The 13,270-nt window shown below is 38.9% G+C and overlaps 1 protein-coding gene across 1 annotated transcript in view; it reads right to left on the reverse strand.

The window, feature by feature from the left end:
* Positions 1–13,270, reverse strand: part of LOC110978378 (uncharacterized) — a 72,194-nt gene that overhangs the window by 36,186 nt on the left and 22,738 nt on the right. The window contains exons 3-7 of the mRNA XM_087141133.1: positions 6,266–6,334; positions 6,087–6,135; positions 2,529–2,701; positions 1,362–1,467; positions 737–832 (exon numbers count right to left, since the gene is read on the reverse strand). Of these exons, the coding sequence (XP_086997259.1) occupies positions 737–832; positions 1,362–1,467; positions 2,529–2,701; positions 6,087–6,135; positions 6,266–6,334 (493 nt within the window). The remainder of the gene's footprint in view (positions 1–736; positions 833–1,361; positions 1,468–2,528; positions 2,702–6,086; positions 6,136–6,265; positions 6,335–13,270) is intronic.

Consider the following 13,270-nt stretch of genomic DNA (forward strand, 5'->3'; position numbering starts at 1 on the left):
ACCAATAATTCATGCCCGTTCAGATTATGCATTATGCATGGCGCGGCAGCAAGTGCACAGTATCTGAGGTCTGGCCCATTGTTGGGGGTACTTTGTGAGCTGGTGGCGATTTGTTGAGAGCCAGCTGATGTGCCAGGTGACAACTGCAGGAGATCGGGAGAACTCCAGTACGATCGGTCAGTATAGATTTAGCATGTTCTCTGTTATTTGGAACTGTCAGTTATTAAGATCTCATTTATGATTTGAGTTGGATTTTTGAGAGACAATTTGGACTATTTAAGAAGTATTGGATTATATTAGTGATAACCGGGTGATCTAGTCATTGGGAATCAGCGAAGATGAGACTTTAAGGATTGCCGCAGTGCCACTTGCGCCATGTGTATTGGCGTAGCTGCGGTTGAGTGCAGCCCTGGTCTATGAGCTTGCTCTCCCCGCTGAGGCTTAATACTGGGCATACAGGATCCAATGAGGACTATTATAATCACCCCGCTATTCTGTGTACAAGAATGTGAAGTGTGTAAGGATTACTTATAAGTTTGTGGTGCATGCAGATGACATGAGGATCACTTAGGCCTATCATAAGTTTGTAGTGCAGTTGACCACGTGAGGATAATCACAAGTGAGGAATACAGCTGAGGCTGCAACTGAGGACTCTTTGGGAAGGTTATAAATTCATTGGTTCTTCTAAGGATCTGCCAATGCAATTGCACTCTTACATACTTTTGCGGGATTTTACCTGACACAGTTTCCCAAGATAACCTGAGCTTGAAGGAAAACAAACGTCGGTTAGCCCTGGCCGTCAAACTGCTGTCCTTAATGACCGGTATAGGTTCTGCATTGCAAAACGTGAGATTTAACAATAGTTAACAGGTCTATACAGGTCAAGTAAGTGGGAGGTCAAGGGTATGGATCCCACTCAAGCAAGCTTTTCAAGTGTGTCAAGCAATTTCTCAGAAAGCAGTGAACATATACAGCCATTGATTTTGGTGGACAAAACCCAAATAAAAAAAGGGCCACGACATATTCTAAATTTTCATTTCTCCTCTTCAAAGGTATTTTGATGACTTAATGCAATGTCATATTGAAATTTTTTATTGAGCACAAATATGATGCCAATTTGAGGAAAAATCCTCAATGTTATAGCCAAAAGTACCAGAACTTACCAGAAGGTTTTAATCAACATAACAATTTCAAAAAGGGATGACCAAAAGTGTTCATAAACATAAGAGAAGTAAAAAAAACTGCATAAAATACGTTCCCAAAGTTAAGTTTATGTAATGGTTTTCAAATGATACAATTTAAACTTCGAAAGGAACTACTAAAATCTTGAATGAACTAAACCTCTGTAACAAAATATTCACCGAGCATTTTCATATCGCTAGATGGGCTTGCTCCAAACTCGCTGACTAATGCAATCTGGAAGAACTTGGCACACACATCTTCCAAATCCATGACGAATGTCTGGTTCTGTAACAGGATCAATCCAATTAACATCAAGTGAATTCATTCATTACTTCAGCTACGTGTTCCGTGTTTGGAAGCACGATTCTACATGTAGTCCTTCCGCCTGGATCCCTGTAATGGATCCACTGTGGAAAGTACAAGTACAAGTAAAAGTGTTTCTCCCTCTCGTGCAGCTAACACTTTAGAATTAATTTCCTGTTACTTACCCTTTAGCCCACGTCTTGCAAAGCTTCAAGAGCGTAAATCCATATCTTGTACATGCCCGGACTTACAGTTGATTGTTAAGTTACCAAATTTATCAGAGCACAAATAGCTCAATGCCCATACACCTCCAATTAAAAAAAATTGTGACCTTTTTATGTACTGGACTGAACAACTATTATAAAGGACAAGGCTGACTTCATTTTTTTGATCATCTTAAAGTAAGAAGCAGCACTACTTTAACTCAATTTCTAAACTTTCCTTTGCTGTTTTTCACTCTGTTGAAAAGAATGTTTTTGTAAGATATGTTGACCTTGAAGCCTTCAGCGTCTTTGAATCTAGACATGTCAAAGAAACACATGACCGCACGGTATCAGGTTTTAGCAACTGTATGCCATCCGTTGTAAACTACGGTAGGCCTTTTTTCACCTAAAATAACCAATTTGAATTCCTTTATCAAATGGCACAGTGGCATTTTGCTGCATGAACTGTTTCCATTTTAGCACTAATTTAGAAAGATCGTGGATTCCATTTGTAATCAGCGCCTACGCAGTGGCATAATGTCTGAGGGAGGCACCTGGGGGTGCACACGTTTTCAAGAAGGTACCATAAGAAAATAAGCTGCAGGTGCATTTTGAAGGAGATTATTCACAGCTTTCAAATGGGAGGGTGGGGCATCTAGGGGTACGGGCATCCGTGGGGGGTTTCCCCTCCCCCCCCCCGTAGTTGCGCTAACGAGCGAGTTGGGCATCGTTATATGTTAAAAAGCAGCACGCCATTTCTTGTTCCTGTATTGAGCGGCTAGCCCTACAGTCTTAACACTGCAATTAATATAAGTTCCAGTTCATTGTTTCCATACTTACTTCTGTCTGTATTTCATAACTCCACTCGTCATGGTGGGCCCTGTAGCGGATAATGCTCACCAGCTCTTGGTCCCAATGGTGACAAGTTGTGCAGTTGGCACGATGCCACCTCAGTGACAAATGATTGTCAGCCAACTGCGGTTTACCAAGTACAGGTTTCTCTAGCAACGAATCTAACAACAAAATGAAAAGAGACCGGAGGAAATCACGCTAATGATCAGTATGAATGTTGTCCACTTTCACAGACTTCATACTATTTTTGACAAATTGTATTGTAGAAGTCTTCCAGTCACAAGTGACAAAGTAGAAGGACCAAGCAACTCCACTGACACTGATGATTTCCCCATGTTTGGTTGCGAGTGTTATTTGTATTTTTCATGCAATGGGTGTTTTTGTGCAATTTATCAAACACCTAATAGTTTCAGGTGACAAGAATATAGAATAAGAATAACATGATCGTTCATCTTACAAAATTAATAGGCCTATAATCAAAGTGCGTCAAATAAAGTTCCATACAAGGGTATCAGGCCCCCCCCCATCTCAGATCAGATGGACAGGCTTACAGGGCTGATTGTTTTACTGTAACTAGATACTGACCATCACTGTTATAATTTTTTACAGTTTCTAGCCATAAGAAATGAAGCAAGGATGATTAATAGCAGGACAGAACTCAACTGTGGTGTTGAAAATGGCTTACGCTTGGACACCCATCACTGTGCTTAGAATTTCACACTAGCACAGCACATCAAAGAGTTATGGGGCTGACATGTTTGCCAAGGAAAACAATATCTGGCTTCAATTAAGAAATAGCAAGTACACACCTTACATTTTGAGGATGGGATTGTTTAAATGTTTAAAATTAGGGGGAAAAGGGGTGTGTTCAAACATTTCTTCCAAACGTATAAATAGAACAATTTTTAAAAATTGTTCCTTGTTCTTACTATTTTTTTTAATAACGGGAACATCTGTTTATACTGGGTATGGAGGTTGCTATGTTTTATATTTCTGGTGTGCCACCACAGCAAAGATCACTGCTCACGTACTTCATCTCCGGTACGTGACTGACTGCTGGCTTCAAGTTACATAGCGTGTGAATATGGTGCCAGAAATTTAGCAAATTCAACTTAGATTCCCACCCTAACTGCTCATATTCTATTCCAAGAAAACGAAAAAAAAAACCGGACTCGTTTTCTGTCGTAGATGGAGAACGCATGATTCCACGAAGCTTTTAAATCTTATCTTCCGTGGAATTTTGCAGCCGACAATTTTTTACCTGCTACAGCCTTATTATATTAAAATGTACACTTTCCATAAGATTCATTTCAATCATTTTAAATTAAACCTCCTCAGCAAACTAGTGAAATTCGAAGTATTTGGGATCAACACAGCCAACAACGTATAGCATCAAAATGAAAAGTACAAACAAAAGAAAATCACCATAAAAGCCTAATCATTTTGATCAGTTGATTTATTCACAACTTTTCCAAAAACATATGAGAATGCTATATTATACAATATATTTCGTTTCAGACTCAAAGCAAACTCTCCAACAAGGAGGTAACGTAGCGGGGGATTATGGCAACTTAAAGGGATCAATGAGTACAACTGCAAGGGGAGGCGTTTATAAACCATGATTCCAATGTGTGTGGAGTGCAGCATGCTTGACCAGTTCTTATGTACATGTACCATCTTGCTCGGCCCCTGGCATCTAGTTTAGCCACTTCTTACTCAAACTTCAATTTTTTATAACACTCTGGGGCCTGCACCGTCACGAAGCAAGATTTGCTCAATCTACAGCAATCGAGTTCAAGAAACTGATCACTTCCACCAAGCCTCCACAGACTTATGAAACTGTGGGTGTGAAAACAAATGGGGGGGGGTTATCCACAGTTGCAAAGACAAGACAGAGCTAGGGGGCGTCCTGTTCACGTGCCCAGCTCACACATTATAATATTACAATGTTCACAGGAATTCGTCGCATGGGTGCATAAAGTTGTGCATGAACATGGTTAGTTCCCATTAAACTGTTGTTTATTCTGCAAAGAACAAGCACTTATTCCCACTCTAGGTGGACACTGACCGTACGTGCAAACAAGTTTAGCCCACTGATAGAGCTCGATGCTTTAGCCATAAAACCTCAAATGTGAGGTTGTTTCAGCAAGTCCTTTTGGGCGACATGGTGTACGCCAGGGCCTGTCATATATCATGTCTAGCAGGCTGGCGGCTCTCTCTCTCTCTCTCTCTCTGATGTGTTCAGACAGAGTCACTGACAGGCGGTTGGGAGGGAGGATGCCTGTAGCTTGGCAGTCGATGGTTGACCAAGGCTTGGTCTGTAGCCCCCCCCCCCACCGAAAAAACTGTAGTCAGGGGAAATCAATTTATACATGTACATAAAACTTTCCTGTCAGTGCTCCAAAGAGGGCGCTGTCATTACAGTTGTCTTGTTTGGTGCGTGCGTTACAAAAAGCTTTGTAAATGTGCTCATATGACTGTACTCTTGAATGGATATGGCGGACGACGCGCCGATACAAGAAAGGCAATGTTAAATCAATTTTCTTGTTACTTCATTGATTTCTCAGTGACGTAAGTTTTTCACAAACAAAAAATTCAGGGGAAATAAAAGTACTCTGCCTTACTCTCTGACCTCTCTCTGTGGATTTTATTAGTTGCAGGGGCGAGAAGACACCTACGGAGCAATCCATTAAAATAGAGCAGATTTTGTTATACTGATATAAAGAACGTCATATCCGGTAGAGACCGTGCATGACTTCAAAATAGTTTGGTTACGTAACTGCTTCGCAGGGTTTTAACCTTCAAATAATCTCATGCTTTTCCTGATACACGAGGATGCTGCTGTTATGTAATTAAGGAGAATGTGCATTGGCGTAAAAATTTTAAGAGCACCATGTAGGCTTACCCCTAAAACGTTAAAAATAAAATTGAACATGTTAAACGGATGCAAAGCTACATTTTAAAAGAAATGTATTAAGTACAATTATACTGCATGGGGTTCTAAAAAGTGGCAATTTCGTCAGCCTGGTGTACACGAAGGCAAAATCCACTATTAATCATGGAGGGAGTTTACACTGCACCAGTGGAACAATAAACGGTGTGACAAACGACAAATAAATCAGTTTCATTGTGTGTTGGAAACTTGGTTTTGTGTAGAACACGTTGAAAAAATCGGAGAGATTTACGAAACAGGAATTAAGCTATGAATGCAATGGTGCATCATTTAGTATTGAAGGAAAAGTACTGAGATGTAGTTGTTCACGTGATGCCTATGAAGCCAAAAAGCGAAAGCTTGTTTATATTATTTGCATGTCTGTTTTGCTGGTTTTGTCAGACAAAACGCCTATAAAGGCATCTTTATTAATCTTTATCACTCTTTCCAAACCTAGGCCCCATTTCAACAGTAAAGAGACGGAAACATACTTTTTATCATCAAGGTTAGACTGGTGGTAAGGTTGCTCCATATTGCCTACTCTGCCGTGGGTCTATTTCATTGTAAATCTTTCTAACTATAACTTTTAATTTAAAAAAAACATTTTGGTTTACCTGAACCTCTTGTTAAGTTGTCACATGATGCCCAGCAGTCCACTGTTTTCTGTAATTTAAAGTCAAATGCTTGATTTAAAGGAAAGCGAATTTAAAGCCTGATGTTAATCTCACTAACAACGACAATCATTTGAAAACTTCAGTACACTTGAAATAATTCATAATTACAAAGGACTTACACAAATTTCAGTCAGCCATGTACTGTTGAAGTAGTCGCAAATATGAGTACATTCTCTTCCACGGGCCACCTATAAAAGCAATAAAACAAAAGAAACTGTGCACCAGCTCGTAAACATCCGCAAAGTTGGTATTATCAACTTACACTTTAGACACGCCTCATTATTCAGTATCATGCCATTTCACATCTCTGTCTAAAATCTTCAATAAAAAAAAGAATCTTTCAAGGGTTTCATAACTACGTATACATGTATATACTGTTTTTATTCATCCATACAACTGATCAGCAATTCAACAAGCAATTCAGTAATTAAACGAATTCTTTCTGTTGAGTAAATACGTCAGTGTTTGAGTTGTTCAATATTATCATCATGCAGGGGCGTTTGTTTGTTTGTTTGTTTTTAAGAAGTCAACAATATCGAATGCTACTGCCTGACCGGGCTCTAGTCTCTTGAATCACGCAAGTATATTCTTACCATCTGTACATTTGGTATTACGCAGCAAATGAGTAATGAAACTAGCTGTTATATAGGCCCCTATTCAGCGATTTACTATGTTTCTTGTCATTTGCAGTTCATCCTTTTAATGCCAAATATGAATGTTATTTCTGCAGTCAAATCATCACGCTTGTCATTGATGTGAAAAAAAGCTTTGGACTGAGATATAACTACGGGGGGAAAGGAGAAAATGCACATGGAGCAGAGGAATCTAGAAGGGATGAGGTTAACAATGATCCTAAAACGATTCACTCTGAATGGTCTGATATGTGTAATTCTGAGCCTGATTTAAAATGCGGAGATTTTGAGGAATCTACGCAGGGTCTACGCAGGGTGAAAACGAAGATTTCAAAGAAGATGATTGGACATTTGATACGGTGGTAGAGAATGTTTTGTCGTTGAATGAAGATGAGTTCCGAACTGGAAGACAATATCGCCTATTTAGAATAGAAAGCAGGCTAAGGAAGCCACTGGAAAGAATGGAGTGAAAAATATAAAAAGTACGTTGACAAGGATATGGATAAAGATCAAGTAGAAGAAACTGCCAGACGGATTTTTGGCAATTGTTTCTGTGTCTATAAGAACCATGTTTGAGCCATTTGAAATAGCTACTTGATGCTCTAGTAAGATGTTTCGTTTGTTTAGTTTTATCCGTGCACTGAAACATTCAAAGAGTTACTGTATACAACTGCCATTTCTGTTGACTCCGAGGTCCCTTGGTCTGCGATAATTCAAGCTATCACCCTAACAGTGACGAGTAAGGCCAGTGGTAACGTTGTACCATGCAATGCAGATTCCCAAATAACGTAGGCGGGTGTATACGCATATAAACCATGCAAGAGTGCCCAAACACTATTGCGTTGTGAGACAACATCCCCTCCCCAGAGTTAGCCCTGCACAGTGGCGTGGCTAGGATTTTACTAGTGGGGGCACATAGGGGCACTTGCTTCTTATGGGGGCACCAGCTTTCAGTGGTGTGGCTTTTGGGAGCAGATTTGTTTAACCTTGTTTAATATCCATTCATCCGTTTTTCAGTGGGGGGGGCACCTGGGGCATCAGGAATTTGTGGGGGGGGGGCACGTGCCACTGCCCCCCGGCTACGCCACTGCCCCTGCATCTGGCACATAATTTCACATCACACTAATTGAAACACCTTTAAAACCGTAGTTCTTTGTCCTAAGTGCCATAATGTATTGTTAAACATGATCTACGAAAATTAGCAGATTCTTTGAAAAGGGGGAGAAACAGCATAATACTCTTGATAATAATCTATGCATAATCATTTGCGGAAATCCAATTTAAGTAATATTATGTGGATAATGTTGATGAGCCAGATGACTTAATGAGCATTGATAAACTCAAAGATGGTGTCAGTAGTAATAAACTGCATCATATTACCGAAATGTAGGCGTGATGTTTTTGAAAAGTATTTCATGTGTATGGGCGATTACAACATTTGCTGAAAGGTTGACCAGGTGTAAATGCAAATGCATACAGATTTCCCATATTAATGTTAGGAGTTTGTTCTCCAAAATGGATGAAATTTGATTTCTGATCAAAAAGCTTGATGTTGATGTGTTATGCATATCCGAAACTTGGCTTGAATATTTCAGTAGGATCCTTGACGTCATAGACAAAGCTTCCATTGAAAACAAAGAGATCATTTCATTGGGCGATTTTAATATTGACTATGAAATTGATGAACCTTAAGCAATTATCCTATTCATATGATTGAAAGTATATGTTCTTAGTGAACTGGTTACTAAACCTACACGGGTCTGAAATGAATGTCTAAGTGTATCATTCTTATCTTAAGCCCATACATACCATTGAGAAACATACCATTTGTGATGTGGCTCAGATAACCCTTAGCATGGAGCTATTGTACACAAGGAGTAAGCACATGCAGAGGTCAAAAGAGTCAATGACGGCCACCGCCAGCACTGCACGTGCTGTAAGGACAAAACAAATCACGCGCCACTTGCGGGCTTTAAGGAATGCTCGGGGTTGCATTATTTTGCAAAGGAGCGTAGGTACCGCGCATGCGTGTCCTTAACACTTCTGGTGTTCAACATGGCCACCTTGATACGGTTATCATGTCCTGCTTCGATACATGTCATTGATATCATTGTCTTTGACACGATTTGGGGAAACCTGATGAAATTTTACATACAATAAATAATAAACACAATAATACTAAACGTTTAGCATGCAATTTTTAAAGGGTCGGCGCAGTGCATTTTTAATATAGTCCTTGATAATACACCTTTGTGTGTCAGGGGATGTTATTCTTAACATTTTTTCTTCTTTGAAGGGTACACTTTTTATGGGAAATTATTACTTTATAAAACTTGTAACATTTTATTCAAATATTCATGAGGAAAACTCTCTCATTCCAGGAATAAAATCTCAAAATTACTTGTGCATTTATGTGTGCACCCACAAACAAAAACAAAAATAAAACTTCAAAAATTTTTGATATGTTGTCCTGCGTATTTTTTTGTTGTTGTTGGTGATTTATTGCTGCATGAGTGCATTACAATAAACGACACGCAACCCTTTCTCAGACTTTTAAGCGAACAAATTGTGGGTTCTACCTTGAACAGGAAACATGCAAACTAAACAGTATCATCGCCCGAATGACGTCAGAGTAACAGCACTCTCAGTTGTCAGGAAGCATGGACGATTTCATTCTTTTTAAAAATGCATTTCTCACTACACCCAGTCTCAAAGGAATGTCAAATAGTTTTCATACACAGACAAGGAGTATAAGAGTGACACAGAAGTGCACGTAAGAACAGGCAGGGATCCTTTAACCTAAAAAAAAATTAAACTTCAGAAATCGTATGTATTACTTGAGGCTGGTCATACATGAAAAAAATTAATAACAACTCAACTTAAATCAGTTATGTCGTGTGTTTATAAACCTTCTGGGCCAATCATTCATACGATGCTGGAGGAAAGTTTGAGGACTGAAGAGCAGCGTTCTGGACACGATTCCGTAGTAACTGAGCCGACTTAAAAACACACTGGTTCCCTTTTGAATAAACAGAAGGTTCCTTTAACAGGAAAACTACCATCAGCCAAGATTCGAGGCTTAGAAGGACTCGAGTTAATTATTGGCCATCTCTCAACAATCAAGATCAGCAAGTGCGGAGGCGAGAATGCCTTCGTGCAATAAATGCAACCACCCATCCCTACCTATCCTTTCTGATCTCTCTCGGTGTTTGGATCAACAAGCCCATGAATGGCCACCTGACTTGGCCAACTTCCTCTTCTCACGCTGAAGGGCTCGCAAAAGGTTTCAGGGCACGTTCTGTTATTTCTCCCAAGAAAATATCCGCTACGTATATATGTGAATTATGAATAATCTATTACATCGACCGGATTTCGATGTAATCTCGAAACTCCTTACAGTATGCCTTGTAATTCAAACAGAAACTCGCATTTAACCAGAAACTAGGTTGCTGAAGGGCTTGCAAAAGGTTTCAGGGCACGTTTTGTTGTTTCTCCCAAGAAAATATCCGCCACGTATAGGCCTATATGTGAATTATGAATAATCTATTACATCGACCGGCTTTCGATGGAATCTCGAAACTCCTTACAGCATGCCTTGTAATTCAAAAAGAAACTAGAATAGGGCATTTTTGTAGTTGGTTATAAGTCAATTGTTAATGTCTTGGAAAATTATCGATAATATAGAAAACTTATACTTCGTGGAAAACACTATACGAAAAGTCGACCTCGTAGACTTGACTCTTCAAAAAGATTTTGCAGCATTGGTTGTAAGGAAAGTGATGTTCTTTTCTTTAACAAAATGGCAAGTGATTTCCATTTAAGGTCCCATTTGGGACTATTAAGAACCCTTAGTTTACGTATTAGGCTATTTGATAAATGAAATGAAGCCAAATGCAGGAGTCTACAAAGCAATTCAGCAGAACAAAAGTAAAAATGTGTGACACAGAAATCGCTGTTCTTTACGAAGTTACAATAACGTCCACCTTCATTCTCGCCTTTTACAATAATTCATGTATTTTTAATGCTAACAAAAAGCCACCGATATTGATGTAAAATACAGTTTAAAGAAGAGTTAAGCTTAAACATTTTAGCCTGAATGTTTTTTAGGTTGACCCTGTAAAATCTTCACTCCTCTCGATTCTGATAATGAGAGAAACTGGAAACTTTTGTTAAAATTAGCAGACAGCAAACTCTTCAGTGAACATTGATGCTTGAAGAAACCAGAGAAGTGATTTCCGCCTGTCGCCCCTGGCTGTATGCAGAAGATCCCCTTTCAATCTGGACATTTGTGATTATTACAAGAAAGGAATTTGTTTCAACTGTAGGCTGAAAAAGCGGCCAGATTGACAAAGAAGGGGCAGCAGCAATATATATATATATATAAAATCTTTCCATTTTGCAAATAGGTTTTACAAAGCTCTTTAAAAATTATGTCACAGCATCCATCCAACAATGTAGGTCTATTTGAAGTATCTTGGGGGTTGATTTCTGTCATTTTTTTGCCAACGACAATATTGAGGGTTTGTATCTTGTTAATGGCAGATTATTTAACCTCACAATTACAATGGGAGTGCAAACTGAAGTTGCTGAAGACACAACGAATCTTTAATAAGACGTGGACAGTATTCATGTAATTCGAATACTGCACTCTCCTTTACACCGCCATTTACTTTTTTTAATTTTCGAAATATTTTGGGATGTCGTCAAGGTTTCACTGTAAATTAAATGCTGTCCTAATTTAAACATATTTTCTTAATAAATAACCACTGATTTAACCGGATAAATGTATATCACCCAAGTTATGTTTTTGTTGTTTTTCAACATTTTTCAAATTCTCCAGAAAATACGTTGTTCCCTAAAGCACTAAATGCCCCGAAACAAAAGTTTACTCAGCATCCAACTTTAAGATTTGCTGATCCCAATCATTCTTTTGCTTTCCCTAAGGCTGTTACTACATGTATATACGTATTTTATTACACTATAACTTCAACCGTCATTCAATCAGCAATCTGTGACTACACTCCGGATAAACCTGCTTGATGTGAGCATTTGTGTATCTGGACTTCTGAAACATAAGAAATTGTCCAGAACTTTCAATTTTGCACACTGGAATTGCTGAAGATTTGATTGAATACCTTTGAACTTCATTTAATGTAAATTTCGTGAACGCCTGAAAGTAATCGTGCTACGCACACTTTATCAGATTCCAATCAAATCCAAACATGTAATCTGTCGGGGTGAGTCACTGTTCTGAATTTTGATCAGTCATGTTTTAACCGCCCTGCGCTGATGGTTACATCCCGGTTCTGGCAGGCGTTATGGGTGTACGCAAAGACCATACATTCCGGAATAAATTCACTGCATGTACTCTGCGTGCTCCGCGCCAAAAGCGCATAAACCTACGCGTCTACGTGGTGAGTTGGTAGGGCCTACCATTGATCTCCATTATAGAATGGATAGGACATCGCGCATTGTTTGTGCACAAAATGCGCCCCCGAACTATGGCGGCGCTTCAGGAGGGTAAATGTGGTGCTGTATGCTGTGCATTTCTGGTCAACATAACCTTTTCCTCATGAGATGATGGCTAAGCCCTCGGCCTCCCTCCCCAAAACAAATGATATGAAATGATAATGTTAATTCATTTTTACACCTATTGTCGTGTGTAAAACTGAGAGAATTCCACCAGGACATGCAATAGGTTTTGTCAGTAAATATGATGTCCAAACTGTCCATGTGTTTTTGGTTTCGATGAGCCAACACTGAAAAAAACCATCAATAAAATGATTTTAATTTTACACACTCTCAGGAAAAATTGAACTAAATAAAATTCATTTATATATTGAGGAACTTTTATTAAAAACGGGCATACGGAAGTGTGAGAATCATTTCTGTGAACACAAAGTGAGCGCAGCTTTAAATGAGCGACCAAACTAACTTACTGCCGTTTTTAAAACACTGAGACACTTATTAATCAGCTTCAAAAGTTGAGTTCACAACCTGTCTTAAAGGTTTACATTTAACAACTACTTTTCGGCATAAAAAGGTCAGTTTTAACTGAGAAAGAATAATTTTGTTATGCAAAGTTTCTGTCATTGCGTTGACCTTGAATTGCCTTGTTTGTAGCTTCATTCAACAGAAACGTCAACATTCTGCTTCTCACTTTGGTTTTATCTCTGCGCCGAAGAAGAATTCTGTCAGTCATATCACATTGTCTGTCACACGATTTGGGTTCAATGTGTCTGTAGATCCGACGAACACAAATCTTGGCTGTCTTGGAGATTTTTCTGGTGAAATCTGGGGCAAACGACAAATGAGTAATTCAGTTTTTGAAACCACATTTAATTTTGCCAATAAGTAACATTTCAGACGGTCCCAACTTTGAGATAGTGAAGTTTCATATACAAAGCCTGATAGGCTAGATAGACTGTCATAAATTTCTTACTAGGCCTGTACAGTCTTAAAGTTAAGCATTATAAAGTACAACTTGAGAAA

This window comes from Acanthaster planci, linkage group LG01 (assembly GCF_054643075.1).
Source record: "Acanthaster planci isolate LZ-2023a linkage group LG01, COTS_SCS, whole genome shotgun sequence".
NCBI lineage: Eukaryota > Metazoa > Echinodermata > Asteroidea > Valvatida > Acanthasteridae > Acanthaster > Acanthaster planci.